This window comes from Stegodyphus dumicola, chromosome 5, assembly GCF_044657685.1.
Source record: "Stegodyphus dumicola isolate Sdum_Otavi_A_Nest chromosome 5, ASM4465768v1".
In the NCBI taxonomy this organism is placed as follows: domain Eukaryota; kingdom Metazoa; phylum Arthropoda; class Arachnida; order Araneae; family Eresidae; genus Stegodyphus; species Stegodyphus dumicola.
The window spans coordinates 222,184,660-222,205,740 of NC_140772.1; the positions used below are offsets into that span (position 1 = coordinate 222,184,660).

The window sequence follows — 21,081 nt, forward strand, 5'->3', positions numbered from 1 at the left end:
TATGAGTCAAACAGCTTTGCCATTAATCGAAAATAGTGCAGCTACAGGTATTGATTTTGACAACCCAATTTGAAAATTTGCAGAACAAAAAGTTAGAAAAAAAGATATTCTATCAACAAAAAGTATCTGTTGTGAATTAGAGCATAGAGAATGAACAACTGAGGTTTTCATTAAATTATACAATAATAATAATAATTATAATAAAAGGTATGCACTGGATACTCTCACTATCAAAAGAGATTTCTTACATTGTATATTAAACTGCCTTATTAATAACAAAGGCATTAGATGTATCCTGTTTTCAGGACTGGATTCAGAAATGTATGAATGTACAAATGTATGTGAGCATGTATGCATGCATACATTTTTTAATCAGGTTTCAATAACAGAAAAGTACCAAGACATCTTGTTTCTTTTTTTCATTCATAAAAAAATTGTTTACAAAATACTAATTAGCATAATGCGTTCTTTACTTAAGCAACTGAATAAAAAAAACTGTTTCCTCAATAAATTTTGTTTAAATTTTGGTGGAAGTAAGGGTAACAAGTTGAAAGCTCCACACCAGGTGCTACCAGACCTTATGGCGCCAATGGTTTCACATATTGTTTACGGTCAGATAGAAAACTGCTAACCTTCCCCCACAACCACTCAGAAGCCATAACAATTAGCCAAAAATTGATGGTTTATTCTTAGTAAGAAAACTACTATTTCTGCCACATTTGATATTAATTATTTTTATTACAGTGCAATGTCTGAGACCCAGAATCGTCGAGACATCGGTGATTTCAGATCATTGCATCAGATGACATGTATAAATTAAAAAATATAAAATATCTGGTTGAGAAATAATGAAGCATATTTGTGATCTTTAAAGAATCCAAAAATTTACAAAAGGGAAAAAAAAGCTTAATGTTCATGTTTATTTTGTTTTATTAAACATTTACACACAAATTGTTTAAGCAATTTCATTTTTTACAGTAAGTCCGCAATCATACCCTCTTTGTCTTTTTTTTTTTTTTTTTTTTTTTTTTTTTTTTTTTTTTTCACTATTAGTGACGATATTTCGTGAATTAAAAAATATGACAGAATTTGCTATTCCTCAACTGAGGCTTCAGGCATTGCAATGAAAAACTTCAGAAAAACATCATTTTCATTTAGCATTTCTTCCAAATTCTATTGAGAAAATTGTGTGGTTCTTTTCCATTACAGTCATATTGGCTTTATATTCTTTCTTGGAACAAGCATGTTTTTTATATTTCATGTCAGGGGTTTTTAAAAAATTAAAATAAGAGTTTCAAAATTCAGGGTTTGCCTGGGCATGATTATATGCACGGTGTCTATAATTACAGAACCCTATTTTAAAGCTGCGTACAAGCGAAACCAATGATCTGAAAATTGTGAAATTTTGTGGCAGATTTAATGAAGGAATAAAGAATTTTTTTCAGTGAAAAAAATTAGTTACAAATAGTGTCATCAGAGGACTATTAATAAATTATTCATTTAGCCACATCTTTACAATAGTTTGCCAATTTTACAAATTTCGTTACTAAAAAACATGTTCCAGATGATGGCCATTATTTTCAGCTACCATTTGAAATCACAAGATGGCCTGTTCCACAGTTGACCGAAGTGTGTGGTCGGAAAAGTTCAGCACGTGGTGTGAAATGCTGGTTTTAAGAGATCAGATAAAGTTCTTGGATTTTCATAATTTAAAAGATGTTCCAAATGTTCCCAAAGCAAAATTATATGGATTGAGACCTGGAGATTGGGAAGGCCACACATTATGGCTAATGACATGCTCTTCTGTAAAATAACGTTTTAGAATATTCGTAACATACCATGAAATGGTGGAGGGGGTCTATCTTGCATAAAGATTGTGCATGCAAGGGACTGACATGTTTGCAGAATTTTGTTCTCTAACAGCAATGCATATTGTTACCCATTGATGGAGCATGTCACTGCACCTAAGGAACTTATCTATTAGAAGAAGTACGAGCCGAGAATAAATGATCACACCACAAAAAATCCACTTCATTCCATCACTTTTGGAGAATGCAATGGAACATCTAAGACAGGGCATGGATTTTCTGATTCCCAAATTTGGCAGTTGTGAGTATTCACTGCACTGTCAAATGAAAATGCACTTCGTCTGTCCAGAGGATATTTCAAGGCCTCTTTTGACTGCTTCCTCCAATTTCATAACCTGTGGGCAGTTAATAACCGAGTTGATCATTTGGCTGCTTGGACGCAGCTCAAAATGCACAACACCTTTGTACACCCCACTAAACTGACAGCATTATCTTCTAAGGCAATTTAGCTTTTAATGTGATTTGAGTTGATTCTTCATGCTTGGACCATGATCTCAATCGATTAATGCTATTGCAGACGATCCATTTTTCATCTCCAGTGATAACTCATTTAAAAAAGGGTCGACTGCATTACATTTAATAAGCATATTGCAAATACTGATGTTAATAAATGTGTGCATGCAAAATGTGAATTTCTTTCAATGTATGCAAACCCAAATATCGAGCATTTTAACAAGTCCAAGACAAGACATCTTATGGAGTTTTCAATAGTTGTGATTGATACACTTAACCTTTCTGCATTCTCTTGCAGAGTTAGATGATGATTCGATTCAGTTATGGCCTTAACTTTATCATCATCCACTTCAGAAAGTTGACGAACATGTTGGTCATCTTCAAGTGAAACATCTCCAGAATGAAATTTTTAAAACCACATGCATTCCATTAAGCAGTCAACACCATAAACTCCCCATATCTCTTTGTGAGCCTCAGTTGCAGTTCTGCCTTTATGAAAATAAAGTACACTATGTTGAAAATGTTTATATTTGCACCTAATAACAGCAAACTAACCGTAAACTAATAATAGCAAAAAAAAAAGGGGCCGACTTTGTTTCTAGAGCAACCTAAAATTGTTGGTAGCCAAATTTCAAGAGAAAAAAATATAACATTATCACAAAAATAATAAAATGAACACAGCGGTACCTATTTGTGCAAACTGAAATTCTTTTTCTTGCCAACCCAATAATTTGCATTTAAAAACTTTATTTTAAAACTGCTTCTGAATTTTATTTGAATAATTTGACTTAATTTATTTTGACATGGCCAGTGAAAATAAAATTTAAAAATTCTTAATGTAGCAATTAATTCTAAAACTGTGGCTGTAGTGAATGCCATGGTGAATAAAAAGCGGTCTGAAACAGCAGCATTCAGCGAGTGCATCACCAACTAGTGAAGTTTGGATACAAATCATAAAATATTCAAGAGCAGCATAAATTGAGGAGAGGGGAGGGAGCAAAAGAATCTATTACTTGAGTAAATATAAACATTCAGTTGGAAATCATAATTAATTTACACTGGCAATCCTTCAAATATAACTGCTACTAGTTTTGTTGCTTCTCCTAAACAGAAATAAGGCAAACTGCAATTTAATGACCTCTGTAACAACAGAAACTGAGTATCTGTGAATTATATACAGCTACTTTTAAGTATTCTGATACAAATGCAAATGTTTTTCATAAAAAATTCCCAACAGCCTCAAAATCATTGCCATACATAAAAAAACCTTTAATGAGGGAGAAATATTACCAGAAAACACTACCAGACTAAAAACAAAAACTGTCAGGTTTATAGTTATGTACGCAAAAAAATGGACATTTCTAGTTTTCTTAAATAATGTGAATGTACATAATGATTTATTTATGTACAACAACATCCAACAATCAAGTTGTGGTAAAGTATTTAAAAGCTTTGTTGAATGTTTGGATGAAATTAGATATGTTCATATAAAATGAAGAAAAATTAAATCAGTCAACTTAGATAGGCAATCATAAAAAATGAAGAGTTCAAAAGAAAATTTATAACATAAAAATTTTACCTGCAATATTCATTATACGTAAGTACATAGCATTTATCTTCTATGCAAGCGACGGAATTAACATCTTTATGCCTGGAAGCAAATACTTCATCTTCCATCTGCCCTGGCTTTCGTCCTTGATCAGTATGCTCTGGTCTATAATACCATAATAAACTCATCATCATTTCCCCTGGAAAAGAAACAAACTTTCATACAAAGAATATCTGATCACTTTACTTCTTCACATTTAAGAATACGTATGCATAAACAGTCTCTAATTATTTAGATGAGGAATGTTGAAATTAAAAGATTTTCATAGTCTTTATCACAAGACAGACACTAATTGCTATATATTATAATGAAAAATTTATGACAACTGGAAACATCAGAAAAAAATGATTAAGTATTCACACAGCTCCAAACCATATTTCTGCATGGTAAAGTTACATAATTGTATTCTAAATACCTTTTTCTGCACTGCGTCATTTTGAGACTAATCAATGTCACGACTTTTTCATAATGCTGGTGATGTAGATGGAACTAAAACTCAAACAGCCAATAATAATTTTACAACATTTTTAATTATCCAAGAAATGGGTTAGATAAAATACTTATATTAATTTGAAAAACCCATTAAGGTCTCTTTTTTAGTTTGGTTATTTCTCTTTTTCTATTCTAAAAATAGTAATTGCTTGTAATAAATTTTCTCTGAACTGAAAAATTTAACCTCCTCACAAAATTCTTATGTAATACTAACGGCAAAAATACTTAATGCTTAAGGCAAAAATAGTGTGTGTGTGCGCGCGCGTGTGTGTAAATAAACTTTTTTAAACAAAAAAATGCACTTAATTTATGGTATCTTGATAGAAGAAGCAAATTTATTTCACTACTGAAAGTCTTTTAGCATTTCCCTCACATATGTCAGTGCTTTGTTTTTACATTAAGCAATGAGGAAAATTTCTACTTTTGGATATGTATTCTGCTGCATGAACATTGGTGAAAGAATTTATTTGATATGATGAAATAATTTATTTGTTCACAACTTTTAAAACACTAAGTTAAAAATTAGATACATCTCTTCACTGATTTGCTAACATTCCATATTATGATCATGCTCATCATCAAGGACAAATACAGATATATTTTTTGATACAGCACTTGTACTGATCTTCCCCACTGTTAAAAATGGAAAACGTGGCAAAGGATGATATGTTAAAGAACAGAAAATTTTCTTCAATCCAAAGTTTCTAGTCTAATATTTTTATGAACTTCTAGTCAGGCATGTGCGAGATGCAATGCCCGACTTAACGTAGAAATTCAATTAAGAAAACCTTTACTTTTGGGTTTTGTAAAAGGTCCTTACCCCTCTTTAGTCTCAAGTCTAACATAACTGTATTCTAAATACAGTTATGTTAGTCTCAGCTATGTTAGTCTAAGTGCCCAATAATTACTTTGAGAACAATTTCACTAGTGACAAATATTCCTTACACAAAATATTTTTGTTGGTTTTTTTGATTATGGCAACATGAGGGCTCTCTACCTATGAGATAAAATGCCTTTTCAAAGTACTTTCTAAGGGAAATTGGCTCATATCTACATTGCACATAGGGAAAACCATGAAAACGTCCATGCAGCCAGCCCGTATGCCTGGAATTGAACCCAGGTCAAATTACCATTATTCAGCGACTTACCACTCTACCTCTGTTGGACCTCATATACTTTTAAAAGAGAATTCTTAATTTCCTCAAAAATTTTCCTATAATTTATCCCTTTTCTAACTAATATAATTTAACCTTTTTCCAACTTTTATACTAACAATATTTAAAAATATAATGGTTTTATATTAAAAAATCTTAATTAAATAATTTTTAAAATATCAGTATGTTTTGTTTAATTATATATGTGCAAACTGCCCAAATTTAATGACAAAATTAGAAAAAACAAATCTTAGGAGAATTAGAAAAACAAGACTCAATCTGTAAAATCCTCTATTCTGCATGAACCTTAATCCCAAAGATGTGCAGATTATTTGAATCTTACTATATTCTGACAAATATCAACCTATGTAGACTGTCAAATATCAACACAGTAACAAATTAGTGATATATAAAGTATTTGTACCTGATCAGATTAAATTCACACTCCATCAACAGTCAAACTCAATTGTGAATTAATATCAACCAATATTATTACATAATAATGCATGAAGAGGTTTCACAAAATGAAAGTATGCAACCAATTTTTTATTTTGCATGTATAAACATTCAAGATTACTAACCATCTTCTGGATTTTCCCAAAATGCAGCAACTTTAGCAACATATGGTAAATCAGTATCTTTTGGTCCAGATCGCAACAAAACACAGTCTTTTTCATAGATGGTATCTCCTTCTTTATGCTGAATACTAGGATAGCAAGTACGTGGACATGGAATGGAATCATTCTATAATACATTAAAAAAATTCACACTCCATTAATAGCATAGCATTAATATGTATATATATTCATTGTAAGTAAGATTCAAGGTTAAAAATGAGAGAACAATTTCCAGCAGTTATATATGCATATTTGATAAATACCCTTCAATAATAAAAGATTTAACATTCAAATTTAAAATTTTAGGCTCTGAAACAGTACAAATTATTATAAAGAAACAACAAAGTATTTTGCATATTTCATTCATCATTATCACAGATGAATGACTTATTACCTAAAAAAAATCCACTTAAAAAAATAACAATGAAACTTAAAAAATAATAAAGAATCTAAAATAAATTTCTCTTATATAAGCTGTCTAAAATGCACACTCGATTTATTCAATACTTACCAGTTCAGTCCAAAAATACAAGATCAGAAGTTCTAAACTTCATTTTTCACATCAAGTTCCCAATAATTTCTTGCAAAATGAATGTGCAAGCTCTACAGTTTAAAAGAAATATTTTGAGTTTGACCTGTGATGATCGATAATTTCGAATAATATTCTTCTTTAGTTGGAAAACTCTGAAACACTGCATTCAGCATTTAAATGCTACACTACAACTAGAAACTTTGTTCTACATATACATACAATGATAGAACAAAGTGAGAACTATAACTAGGTTTATCCTTTAAAAATGCTTGATAGCTACAGCTGCTAACAAGTCAAAATCATGCAAGATTCTAAAAGCATACAAATTTACATTTAATTTCTTCTGCAATGAAGAAAAGAAATTTGTGATGAAACTGAGAATCTGACAAAACTGTATGACATAGTCTCTCCTAATATAAAGCCATTTTTCCTTCCAACAACTTAGCAATGTTTTGCAAAATAAAAACACAAACCTTAGGTGTATAGCTCTTTCCTTTGAAAGTAATAGATTTAAAAATCAAAATGAATTTAATTCTCTCAAAAAACTGAAAAGACTCAGATTTTAATGTTGCACAAGAGGGTTTCTTAGGGTTTTTTATGCTCTCTCTGAGCATCGCACATTACCAATCTGCTCTTGGGCTCACTCCTGCTAACACAATTTTTCTGTCTTTTTAGCTTTAATATTATGCACTGCTTAATTATAATTCTGTGCACTTACATCAGATAAAAATTCAAGAGCAAAATCACAAAATTTTTTTTAAAAGTATATCTTTAATATTCCTGATAGAGTGTTAGGAGTTGCAGTACTTTTTTTATGTATATGTGTTTCCTTGAAAACCACATGAGCAATCAGCCGCCTAAAAGAATTATCATAAAAAAGAAAAAAGTATATATGTATTGATTTTAACGAATCCAGCTAATGTCATTTCATAAAAATATTTAATATTCCTAATTACATATTTTATAATTTAAATGTATTTTTAATTAAATCACTTGGTTTGTTACTAACATTCCAGATTAAATCTAAAAGTTACCTAAGTTTTTATTGATTGGCTAAATGCCTGGGGTGAAAAATAAAAGTACTTTTATTTCTGGCAATGGCAGTATATTAAATTGAATGTTTATAAGTTACTGCTGCGAAAATTGCTTCTTCATTCTAGTTGTAACAAAATTAAAAATTAAAGAATGTTACCCATTAGTAAATCACAAAATATTGTTGAATGGCATTTACCAGGAAAGAAATTACCTTTAATATAGTAAACGAACCCTTCAACGCAAGATGGAAATGAAACCTTGGTCAATTTTCAATTTGATCACAATTAAATTTTTTATGATTTCTGTTTTATAATGGGAAAAAATTTTCCTAAACACAGGATGTTTCATAATAAATGGGACAAAAAAGAAAGCATACCTGTGAACGCTGCAGTTATTTTAGTTTGAGAGATCAAAAATAAGTGAAACGATAGTTTTCCATGCTTTTATGGATGTTCTATGTGTACCCCCCCCCCAGTGACAAGACAAATATATATGCTGTATTCTAGTTCCTGCCACACTCATGATAGAATATCCTTTGTTAATGATTCGAGCACTTCACTGCTGTAAGTCCTGAGGAAATGGAGGCACAAATGCTTCGTCTTTAACAAAACCCCATAAGGAAAAATCACAAGGGGTTAGCTCAGGGGATCTCAGTGGCCAATAAAGCAATGGCATATCATTTGACCCAGCATGGCCAATCAGGCAATGGGGTAGACTACTGTTCAGGTACTGGCATACACTTTTTATGCCAGTTCTGCAGCAAGACAGAGAACCATTTTCCTGCAGAACAAAGCCAAGAACTGCTTCCTCTAACTAACGGAACAAGCACATTGATACCAAGATATGTGGAGTAATTGTTCCTCTGCGGCAAAACAACCATTCCACATGTCTTAGTAAATGCACCCACCTGTTAACAACTTTTTCCACAAAGAAAAAAAGACATTCACCTTTGGAGAATCAAGCTCATGTTTTATTACACCACATGGGTTTTTATGCCCCTAAATTGTAAATTATGGTTCCATTAACGAGAAATGTGAAAAATGACTTCATCCAGAAATACGAATCTGTTTGTGAAACAACCTACCTCCAACTTATCTTGTAAATTCTCACTGAAAGCTTTATACAATGGTTTATCGGAAGGTTTTACACCATCTGAAAGGTGTATGGTCGTAATTATACATATTTCCATAACACAGACCATTACATGAGGCACGTAGAGTTCAGAACTAGCATGATGTGTTAATTTTCTGGGATTTTGTAAAAATGTTTCACAAATTTTTTCAACCACTTCTGTTTTGGCTGCCAAACAGTTCACTACCAATAGTCTTGTTTTTATTAGTAACGCTAAAAAAAAACTTATAGCTTTTCCTTTGCAATACAAATAAGTACTTAAAACATTTAGAATTCATAATTTCAGTGTAATACATTCAACATTTTTTCCAAAGTTCAAGATAATGCAGCTTTAGTTCATAAGGAATTAATTTAATTGCATATCATTCTATAAAAGTGAGACTAGAAATTTGAATTTAAAAAAATTCAAGTTATTTTTTATTATTCCTCGATTTGTTTTTAAATTTTATGTATACTTGATTCAAGGACAAAAATTACTACTTAATATCAAAATTATTGATACAAAATTCATCATCATACCAATTAGAATGTGAGAAAATAAAATGTCAACACTCCACACATAATATAACAGGCCTGAGTAATCTGGAGTTAACTCTCTCTCTCTCTCCACAGAACACTGTCCTAGTGTGTACACATCCATACATTTAACACAATTGTTAAGGTACTATAAACTTTTGAAATTCCGATGTAAACTCTCTAAATCATTCTGTACTTGGGTGTCGTAAATGTGATATTTGCAACATGAGATAACAGAAGAATAAAGAAATAACTTTTTTAAAAGTTTGTTTCCTGTTTCAAAAAGTAAATCAGAAATTGTATGTACTTATAATTAGAACGCAGAAAGAGAAAAAAAATAGTTTAAAATATAGTCTAATAAAAATTATTTGAATAATTAATTCAACTATTAAAAGACAAATAAATAAAAAGCATATCAAATTTTATAGTAAAGTTTTGATTTCAGTGTAATGCTTTAAAGATACGGATGGCTTCAAGCAAAAATTCAAAAGATATGCAGTCAAAAGTCTTTAATCCGGTCTCGTCGGGACTTCGGCGATTCCGGATTATAGATCATCAGTTTAAATCTGGTAAGATGGCATGCAGAAATTATAAAATTAAAAATATGAAACCATAATTTATGAAATAAAGAGCAATTATGATCTAAAGGGTATCAAAATTTAAAAAAAAAAAAAAAAAGCTTTATATTTATTTGTTTACTTTATTAAACATTTCTTTCAATGTAAGTTGTTTAAATTGCTTCGTTTTTTGTGCTAATACTTTCTCTTTAATTCTATAAACAGACATAATTTCTTGTTCAGTTACAAAGTTCCACTGTTCAAGTCCTGTAACTGCTGCGTCGAGAATACTGACTAACTTATCAATCAAAATTTTTTCATTTTCAATAACCTCTCTGTCACTTTCTTCATTATCGGAAGTGGTATTTTCTGGGTCTAGAACCATACTACAGATTTCACCATCCGTTAATTGATTAATGATTGGGGCATTGTCATCGTTGTCACAATGAAAAACTTCTATTATATTATCTTCATTCATTACCGCTTAAGGAACAGCGCAATCTGCAATATTAACTGAAATGCCTTAGGATCAGTAAAGATAATCTTAGCCTAGCTTATACTGTCCATTATACATGAAATGCGCATGCGTAAAGCATACAAAAAAAAAATTGTGGCTTTGAGGTCCTGATTATAGATTATTCCGGATAATGGACGTCTGGATTACGGACTTTATACTAAAAAGCTAGCAGGGAAAATATGCAAATAAGTATGGTATATCATGAAGTCTAGAATGTCTTGTATTCAATGAGTGGCTTTTAATTTTACTCAGGAAAGCAATTTTACTTGAAAGTGTAAAATTATGTCTTCCGCATCTGGCAAAAGTTTCAAATTGTTAATAAAATGTAAACAGTAAATAAATATATTGCTAGGTATAGTAATGATAGTCTCTTAAGCCAATGTATACTTGCCAGTCATACAATAACAGATAATCAATTCACATCATACTAGTGTTGATATCAGTGTACACAGGTATTGATTGACATACTTTTGGAAACCCCCTAAAATACACCAAAAACTGCTAAATTCCTTTTCTGTTACTGTCCCAATTAAGCGAAAAGTTGTTCCAATTAAACACTCCAATTATGTAATAGGTTATTAGTTTGGTTTTCATTCTTTGAAATCTGGTAAAAAAGGGCTGCCCCAATTAACTAATAATGGAACCTTATTAAATGGAATTAACTGTACATGCAGCATATACCTTTTCAGTTATATACTTTTTATAAAGTGTTTAATAACCTTTCTCAGTTATATAATTTTTCTGAAATGTTTAATAAACAGTCCATTTTATGTGCACACATTGCAGGATTTATGTATAAGCTACACAAGCTATAGCTTAGGGCCCTTGCTTTATTGCTCCAAAAAATCCTCTAGGTATCCAAAAATTATATCTGGCACTGACATGTAATATCTGAACTTATAAAGGGCCCTATATCTCAAACAGCTTAGGGCCTTATCAAATCTAAATCTGGTTCTGTGTGCACATAATAGAAATATGATAAAGAATATAAAATAGCTAAAAATTTGGCAATGTATAATTTAGTACATATAACATAAAACATCAACATACTGTTAGAGCAATTAATCTCTCTCTTGGCTCTCCCTTCCAGCTCCAGCCATGAGCAAAGTGACGCTTCTTGATTAATGACACTTTAGTAGACTGTTTCGGTGATGTATTTTTTTCTCGTTTAGTAGTAACTAAATTATCTGTTAAAACATGAGGTACACTTTTGCTAGTGGCACCTGATGCAGAGACATTTGGAGGGATAACTGATTCTTTACCAACAGGAGACGTCAACAACGCAACATGATCAACTGACTGATGTGGCTGACCATGTTGCTTAACTGTAGTGTTTGAACATTGCACTTTTTTTACTGTTTCAACACTTGGCTTTTCACAAATGACTTGCTTAGCACACCTACAGCAACTCTTATTTGGAGAAAACTTGCTTTGCTGAAATCCATGTGGTGTGGATGTCCTCAAAAGTAAGAGATCTCTGCAACAGAATGGACTGGGACAATGTCCCGTAGGCAAGGAGAAGTCAGGATCTACACTTGCACTGGAAGATGTCGAAGCCAATGATAGGTCCAAAGGAGATTGCTCACAAGGCACAAGACTTGCTGAACTCTTTGATGAAGACAAATACTGAAGGCAACTCCCGGTCGACTGATGATGAAGCTGGTTACTTTCACGCACAAGTTCACAGCATGAGCAGCAACCTACTCTAGAATGCGAAGAGGAAGATAGACCAAAATGTTGTACGTGTCTTGATGCTTCTAATGATGTATTGCTAGGACGATGACAATCCGTACATAATGTTTCTGAGGAGAAAGCACTGGTAGGGATATGGTGGGTGTGGTGCGAGTGATGATGAGGATAAGGTACAATGCTATTCCTTACAAAACATGAATCATGAACATTTTGTACCAAGGAACTGGAACAGCAACAGCCTTTAAAGATTGGGAAACAAAATTATAAGTCAATAATTTGATTGGAGAAAACATTTCAAATATACATACATATTCAACAATAATCACATGATATTTCCTCAATTATTCCCAGGACAACTTTATCATATTTTCGAAAAATAACATACTCTTAAAATAGCAATTGCATTTAATCAACATGTTTATTATAGACTAGCTAAAAATAATAGCTCTGATAAAAAAGTATAGAAGTGCAAGTACTTTCAATGACAATAATGCTCACAATAAGGTATAACAATTTTATCAATCTGATTACAACTTTCCCACACATACTTTATTATTTCTGACTATGGAATTAAGCAGTAAGCTCTTTGACACTACTTAATTTTTAATTTAATAAAAATACAATTCCATTATAAAAACATTAAAAAATAAATAAAAAAAAAAAAAAAAAAAGCCAACACCTTTTTTCTATGCATGGTTTCTCAAAAGGTAGTATACTAACTTTACGTACTGGTCTATCAGACCATGATACTGACCTTCAGATTACATCAGAAGTTGCATCCAAAAATCAAGCAAACAATATGGTGCAACAGTAGCATGATTGGCATGCAAAGAAAGTGAGTTCATAACAGCAATTAAAGGACTTTATTAAAAAAAAACTTAATGATACAGGATACAGATGATGGAAATAATCATGGCTATAAAAAGTGCTCAAAATTCCTTCCATTCACCACAATGCATGCTTCATAATGTCAACGCATGGATGGTCACATTCAAATTGGCCAAGTGTGTCCTGGACATGTGCCACTGCTTTCATGACTGGCCACAAGGATGATGTTGGATGTTACAGGTGTCTTGGATACCAGGGACTTCTTCTGTATCTCACAAGAAGAAATGCGGTGAAGTCAGGGGATTGGGGTGTCCATTTGACAGTCTGCCTCTACTAATCCAGTGATGAAGTAAGTCCTATCATGGTGGCCTCACACAATGTCCAGGTACAACATCATGCTAAAATTAGATCTGTTGGTGTAAAGCTGATGGAATGATGTCCATCAAATTTTGATAACTCTTCTAAACAATGAGATAGATATACCCATTGAGGCTTTAAGGCTATGTCAAGATCAATCAGGAAAGTCACTAACAATACTAGCCCACACATTTATGGTAAAGCACTGTTGGTTTGCATGGGTGAATGCACTCCTGGGATTGTCATGCACCCACACATGCAAACTGTGGAAGTTAGGACAGCACTCTGTGAAAAAGCTTCATCAGTAAATAGAATACACAATGGAAAATCCGGCTTATGTTACATTCATGCAAATATCAACATGAGAATGAAACATGTTGTCCTTGGATGTGTTAGGGATGTAGCACGTCCTCATGCAATAAGCATATAATGCTAAAGCAAGGTACACCTAGGTCATGTTCAAATGCTGTGATTACTTGTACCTACATTCCTCTCAACTTCCTGTAGCACACCTACAGCAGCTGATACATCATTCTCCTGAAATGTCCTTGCCTGAAATAATCCCACTTTCAGCTCTCCAATATATTTGCAAACATTGCTCTCTAGCAGTAACTGGTCACAGTTTCAGATACAACTTCCTATGAATAACTTCTTCTCATGGTCTGACAGACCAATATGTAAATTCATAAAAGTCGGTGCAAACATTTCTTGAGCTCATGCTACAAAAAGAAAGCAAATATAATACATTCATTTAGATTCAGGAGTAAAGCTTCTTAAATATGTTCTTCTGAGCCTATACCATAAAAACTAGAATTACAACTAGACAAACAGACAAAGTGTTTAGTAACTCAAAGACAGAATACCCTCACACATAAAAGCATTCTCCTGTCATATGTGTCATATGAACCTCTTTTTTTTAGCATTTAATGTTAAAAAAAGAATTACCCATTAAAACTTTAATAGGTAATTCAATTAGAGGCATAACAATCATATAAATCATATAAATTAAGTTACCATTAATTTTTTATACATGTGCACATTAACAAGACTTTTTACCACTTTTTTAAACACTGCATGTAATATTTGAATCTCTAATACCTGCTCTAGATATGATTCAGATTAAATCAACCATTTTTATTCATTTGGAAACTATTTCCCACAGAGTTAAAAAATAGCAAAATTTCTTTTTTAAAAACATTGTCTGAGGCTATTGGAAAATGTTTTTGCTTGAATTCCAGTACACATTAAAACTGAGATACTGAAGCCTTCAGTACTTCAGTGACCAAGAACATTTGTTTACTGAAAGGAACTGGGTTTGCAAAGGACTCATTTCTCAAGTGAACTAAAGACAAAACCTTAGGAATTAGCTATTCTTCATCAACACTGCACAATTTTAGAAAGATACCACCTCAATCTGGATAGCAGAATAAACACAGAGTTCACTATGGAATATAAAAACTAAAAAAGAGGAGTCATGAAATTAAGAATTTTTATGAACCAGTGCTGCCTATGCTATTGATGAAATTAGTTACTATGTAGCCATAAACAACTTCACATAGTACATCGAAACATAATACTCATTTAATAATAGTAAAGAATAAACAGTATTAATGAATAAAGACATTTTTATTTTGAAAGTACATACCTTGGGCTTAATTGTACGCTTATAGCATAATAACAGGCGCCTATGGCATTGAGCCACTTACCATAGCAGAAGACAAATATTTTCATCAGCTTGTCAAACAGTTCTACAGCTGGTCCAATGAGAAATGCACTTATTATTTGCTGGAGCTTTTCACTGTCATAGCTAGGGATTATTAATTTTTTGGCAGGAAAGTGCTTTTACAATTCAAAATTCCTGGTAAGGGTAACAGAATTTTTCAACAGACTGGCTGCAAAGCATATAAAAAGCATACACAAAAACTTGCTTTGCTGTATGATAACTGTCTCAACGACATGGCTACCTATGTGGAATGCCCAATAGCAAAGTATACAACTTTCAGAATGTGCTTAACATTTATGTTAAGCACATTCTGTAGCATTTACCTATTAATATCTCTACTGCTACCCAGCTCAGTCTCCTAATGTTTGTGGTAACATTTTATTTACTGCTATTTTTTTAAAAAAAATTAAGTTTGCATAATAATTTATCATTTATTTCAGTTACAACTAGAATGCAACTGAATTTTAAAATACACTGTTTGAAGCAATTAAAGGCATAACAATCATATAAATGACCTTGAAAAAAGAGAGAGAGAGAGATTAAAAAGAAAATTATTTCATTTACAAACTTTGTAAATTTTAGCTGTGATGTCAAATATTATGCAGTTTTGATAAGAAGTGGGAAGTAACATGTGGCATTTTAACACAGAAGATTAAAAACAACATGCATTGAATGCTTTGTATACTGAATGCGATGCTTCAACAACAGTTTACACCCCTAAGTGTTTTGAGCAATGTATTTTAAAAATCTGGTAGCCATCACACATTTTGAAGCAGACTAAATGCAATATGATTGTAGCAGGAGATTTTGGAGTTTCTATGTAGCAAAATTTTTAAGTATGGTGTAAGTGCATGGACACTGAAAATGTCAGGTGAATACCAGAAGGTCGCAAGTATGCAATATAAAATCAGGATTGATATTTAACACTATCCTTCTTTAACAGTGGCTCACCATGCTGCCCACAGAGGATGGACATAAAAGTATTCTCAGATGGAAACAAAATTAATGGAGTATTTTTGTTTCCGCAGATGAGTCTACTTTAAGTGTTCAAATGAGTAAGCTTTAAGCATCTAGTATGAAAATAGTTGGCTTACCCATTCGAAGAGAATATGGCACCTTAAAGAGTCTTTCACTTACAAATGAAAGTGTTTAATTTGGAGAAGAAGGAATGATGGGCTTAGTTGGCATCTCAAGTAATGGCCATATCATCATGCATATCATCAGAAATGGGTTATTAATGGTTTGATTATACTGAGATGAGATCTTCAGACCTTTTGTGGTCCCTTATGCTGCAGCAATCATTGATGAATTCATTCACATGGATAATAAAGCTGAGTTACACCATACCCAGCTATTCCTTTTCAACAAAGGAATCATCCAAATGGCTTGAGCAGCATGTTTTTAAAGCACGAAACCTAACTGAATATGTTTGGGGTATTCTAGATAGAAGGTTTGCTAGTTGTTTATTGCCGACAGAAACAGTTCAGTAGCTGGAAACTGCTACTCTACAAGGGTGAAAAAGAATACCCAGTTTTCCTTTGATAAATTCACTGATTCTATGCCTCTCAGGTGTGCAACATTGCTTTCGATCAGGGGAAACCATAACAGTTATTAAAGCAAAGTTGCTTTGAGCAGTATAGTTCATTTCATAAAAAGAAATAACATATTATTATTTATTACCTATTGAAAGGAGTTGATTCTGATCACTTACGACTTCTTTTAAATTTCTTGATAAAGGGGGGAGAATAAATGAATAAATAAACAATACAAGTTGATAATAACTTGACTTCAGATATCAAAAGTGATGCATAGAGGAAAAAATATTTATTTATTACAGAAAGCATGTATGTAAACCAAACAAGCATATTCCTTGAACCCCCTAGTGATCATAGCATTTCCTCTCTAACTATACCAAAGTGGCAAACATGACAAATGGTGAGAGAGAAGGGAGCAGTCAAGTAACCAATAGCATAAATCATTTTATTACATTAAAAAAAAATTCAGACAAACAGAAATGAATATGCAACTTAATCAAAGAACAAAACTTATGGCTATGTCTCCCAATTTAACTCTACAGGGGACGAGGAAACTGTTAAAATTAGTAAAAAAGCTGCAGAACTCCTTACTAGAACACCAAATTTAAAATTAAGAACTAAAAATTAAAACTTCTTTTAACAAATAAAATAATAAAAAGAAATATTATATACAAACCATAATCACTAGATGACGGAGAGTAGACAACAGGTGGTTGGCTAAACCTGTGCACTGCACTGTTTCCATCACAGTGAGATGATGAAGATGAGGATGAACCAGAAGTTCTTGACATACTGTGCCCTATTGGACATGTCTGTACATGGGCAAAAGGAATAAGCTGAGGTGTAGTATGTGAATGGAACTTACAACAGTCAGCACGATGAGAGACAGAACACGGACTTTCAGAAGTTAAACAGTAAGTGTTATTAATAACACTTCCACTAGAATAATTAATTTTGTTCTTGCATTCTTCATCAGTCACAACTGTTTTCTTAGTTTTAGAAAAATTTGTAGTCATACCAACATGACTAACAGGCACACATACAGAATCTGTAGTACCATGGCTATTAACAGTTGTAACAGACTGATATGTGCAAGTTTTCTGCATTCTAATAGTTTCTTTGACCTTGACTTCTGACTTAGTTTGTTCAACTTTTTTAGCTTTATTGTTCCCTTTATTATCTTGTTTGTCTTTGAAAGTTTTTTTAACTATCTTTGGAGTTTTGTTTTTATTATTCGTGCTTTTCTTATCATCTTCCTTGTCTTTTGAAGATTTAGACTTGCTTGCTCCACCTTTCTTTGGCAAGATTTCTAAAAACTTTAAATTATTTGAAACATTTTTCCTGAGCTTTGCACTTTTACCTGTTTCTGTAGATTCTGGTGATGAGTTCTGTGATGGTTTCATTTTTTTCTTTTTATCCTTTTCCAGCTGAGATTTAGAACTTAATGCTTTACTTTGTTCTTTGTGCTCCAAGACAGAAGACTGTTCAACAGAATGAGATACAAAAACTTGTTGTTTCTCTTTCACATAATTGATCTGCTTATGCACAATATTTCCCTTACAATCTTTACTTTCTTTTTTAACATCAAAACGTATACTTTCATGACACTGTGTTAATGATTTTTGATGACTGAATGGCTGAGAACATACAGTTATAACAGAAGTAGTTTTAGGATGATGTTCTATTGGTTTCCGATCTGTTGTACAAATTACATGCATTTTAGCTAAAGCATCAAGACTAGCCATTCTTTGTGGATGAGACTTTATAGGCTCCTGGTAAGGAGTTATAATATTATTCACCTTTTCTACCTTTATTTCTTTTGTACATTCTTTGGGAAGAGTACTTACTTCAGTGATCTTTTTAGGGATACTTTTATTATTTTTTGTAAGTTGATTTTTGCACTGTTTCACCCAGCCATTCCCATTCACCATTTCCCTTTTTGTTGTTGTAGGAAACAAAGAATTTTTTGTAATTGAACTTACAATAGGCTTTTTTGTACCAAACGTTAAAGTTTTTTTACAATGAATATTACCATTACTATTTGTGATAGTATGTTCTACAACAGTTGGTGATTCTCCTTTCTGAATGCAAGGCTTATGTACAGGAGAAACAGGCATTTTAATACTGCCATTCATGTTGCAGTTTGTTTCATTACTCTTTGGTTTCTTAGGAGGTGGGTTAATAAATTCCTTTTCAGTTTTTACAACATTCTGAGGAAGCTTTCTCTTTCTACAAGTAGCAACTTCATCAGTTTTCTTAGCAGGTTTGGGGTCACTAACTTTCTTTTTATTTTGTATCCTATCTTCATTTCTTGGTCTACCTCGTTTTCTTTTGGGTGGATCTTCAACTTCCTTACTATTACTACATTTCTTACCAGGACTTTTCAAACTGACCTTTTTACTGCTACTGGCTTTTAAAACTGGAGTCTTCAGCTCCTTTATCTTTTTAGCAGCCATTTTTTCTTTTTTGATGCCAATTTTGGATTTCGGCATCAGGGGAACAGGACTAGTTTTTAAGGGTGTATCTTTCATTTCCTATATGAAATTAATTGAACATCTTCAGCCATAGATCTTAGTCATCTTCAGGTCACATATTATAAAAAGAACCTGAAAAGAATAAAAAAAAAAATAAGATTGAAAAATCATGATTTATTATTATTATATATACGAGACATTATAAAGACTATACATTTAATACAATAAATAATACAACTTTTACAATACAATTTTTTAATACAAACTTTACATTTACTACATAATTTTTTCTATAATATCCCAGTTTGCAAAATCACAAAACTAGCATTAATTGGGAAGAAGAGAACTGAACAATATGTTTAGCCTATCAAATGCCTAGAAAATAGTTCAGCGTGTGAAGTAAATCAATAAATAATTTGAAAAGTCATTATGTAGTTTTTAAATTAGATTAGCAAAAGAACATTTAAATTATTTCAGGAGTTAAAGCAACAAGAATCAGCATAATGTTCATAAATTTGCAGGACTACTTTCGAAGGTTTAAATAATGAACCTTCTTCTTCAGTTGCAGAAATGTAAATATTTGCACTGATATTACGCTGATTTCCTCCAATAATCATTATTTGACATAATTTAATTCAGCATTTAAATATTAAGACACTGTTACCTTAATAATATTTCTAGAACCAAACTTTGACCTTAAAATGCTAGTTTTTTTTTTAAGTTAACCCTCTTCTCCACCCTCCAAAACACTTCTTTCAATATTATTAGTCCCTCAGGGCCGATCCTAGCGAAAGGCAAGATAGTGCACAATATGTGGGCAGACAAATTTAAAGGTGACAAAATGATTATAAAACATTATATTTCTGTAAAAAAGATTAGCCAATTTTAATTTGCACATGGGTGGCCGACGGTCTAGGATCGGCACTGTAGCCCCCTTAATATACCAATAAAAATTCAGGAATGATTCCTGCCTATTTTTTAATTTTTTTTATTCTTTATTTTAACTCAAAACTGTAATGGATATAACATGTTGTATTCATACCTGGAAATAAAAATCTTGAATGTACACTCTTAGACCAAAAAAGCGACGCACCAAGAAGGAGTTAGAACCATCGGTAGAAGTCATGTACATATATAAAAGAACAAATGATTACAGTTTGAGAAAAATTCGATGATTTATTGAAGTGATACAGCTTCACAAAGTGAAAAAGTCAGTAATGCGTTTGTCCACCTCTGGCCCTCATGGAAGCAGTTATTCAGCTTAGCATCCATTGATAGAGGTTGCAGATGTCCTCCTGAGGGATATCATGCCAAATTCTGTCCAAATGGCGCATTAGATCGTCAACATCCCAAGCTGGTTGGAGGGCCTGGCCCATAATGCTCCAAACGTGCTCAATAGGAGAGAGATCCGGCGACCTTGCTGGCCAAGGTAATGTTCAAAAAGCACTAAGGCAAGCAGTAGAAATATGTCTCGTAAGCCCAGGGAGACGTGACATGAAGGGCATCACAATGTGCCTTAGAACTTCGTCGACATACTGCTGTGTTGTAAGGTTGCAATGGATGACAACCAAAGGGGTCCTACTATGAAATGAAATGGCACCCCAGACCATCACTCCTGGTTGTCGGCCTGCCTGCTGGAAGTCAGTCAGGTTGGTATCCCACTGCTGTCCGGGGCGTCTCCAGACTCGACTTCGCTGGTCATCGGGGCTTAGTTCAAAGCAGGACCCATCACTGAAGACTATTGTACTCCAGTCAGTGACATTCCATTTTGAATGAGCACAACACCACTGCAAACAGGCTTGATGTTGTACAGAGGTCAATGGTAGTCGGTGCAAGGGGCGCCGTGACCTCAGCTCCCTTTCTGTGAGACATCTATGAATGGTTCTTGTGGTCACTGAAGAACTAGTTACATGTACAATTGATAATAATGATGCATCTGGGGCTGTAAGTGCCGCTCTGACGATTGCTCGGTCTTCACGTTCTGTCGTTTC

The 21,081-nt window shown here is 32.7% G+C and overlaps 1 protein-coding gene across 7 annotated transcripts in view; it reads right to left on the minus strand.

Moving 5' to 3' along the window:
* LOC118183348 (uncharacterized) overlaps positions 1-21,081 on the minus strand; it is a 384,570-nt gene that overhangs the window by 6,213 nt on the left and 357,276 nt on the right. For all 7 annotated transcript variants that reach the window (XM_085817694.1, XM_085817695.1, XM_085817696.1 and 4 more), the window contains 4 exons: positions 17,293-19,222; positions 11,532-12,412; positions 6,158-6,320; positions 3,901-4,069 (listed from right to left, as the gene is read on the minus strand). In XM_085817694.1, the coding sequence (XP_085673820.1) occupies positions 3,901-4,069; positions 6,158-6,320; positions 11,532-12,412; positions 17,293-19,147 (3,068 nt within the window). In that variant the 5' untranslated portion in view covers positions 19,148-19,222. The remainder of the gene's footprint in view (positions 1-3,900; positions 4,070-6,157; positions 6,321-11,531; positions 12,413-17,292; positions 19,223-21,081) is intronic.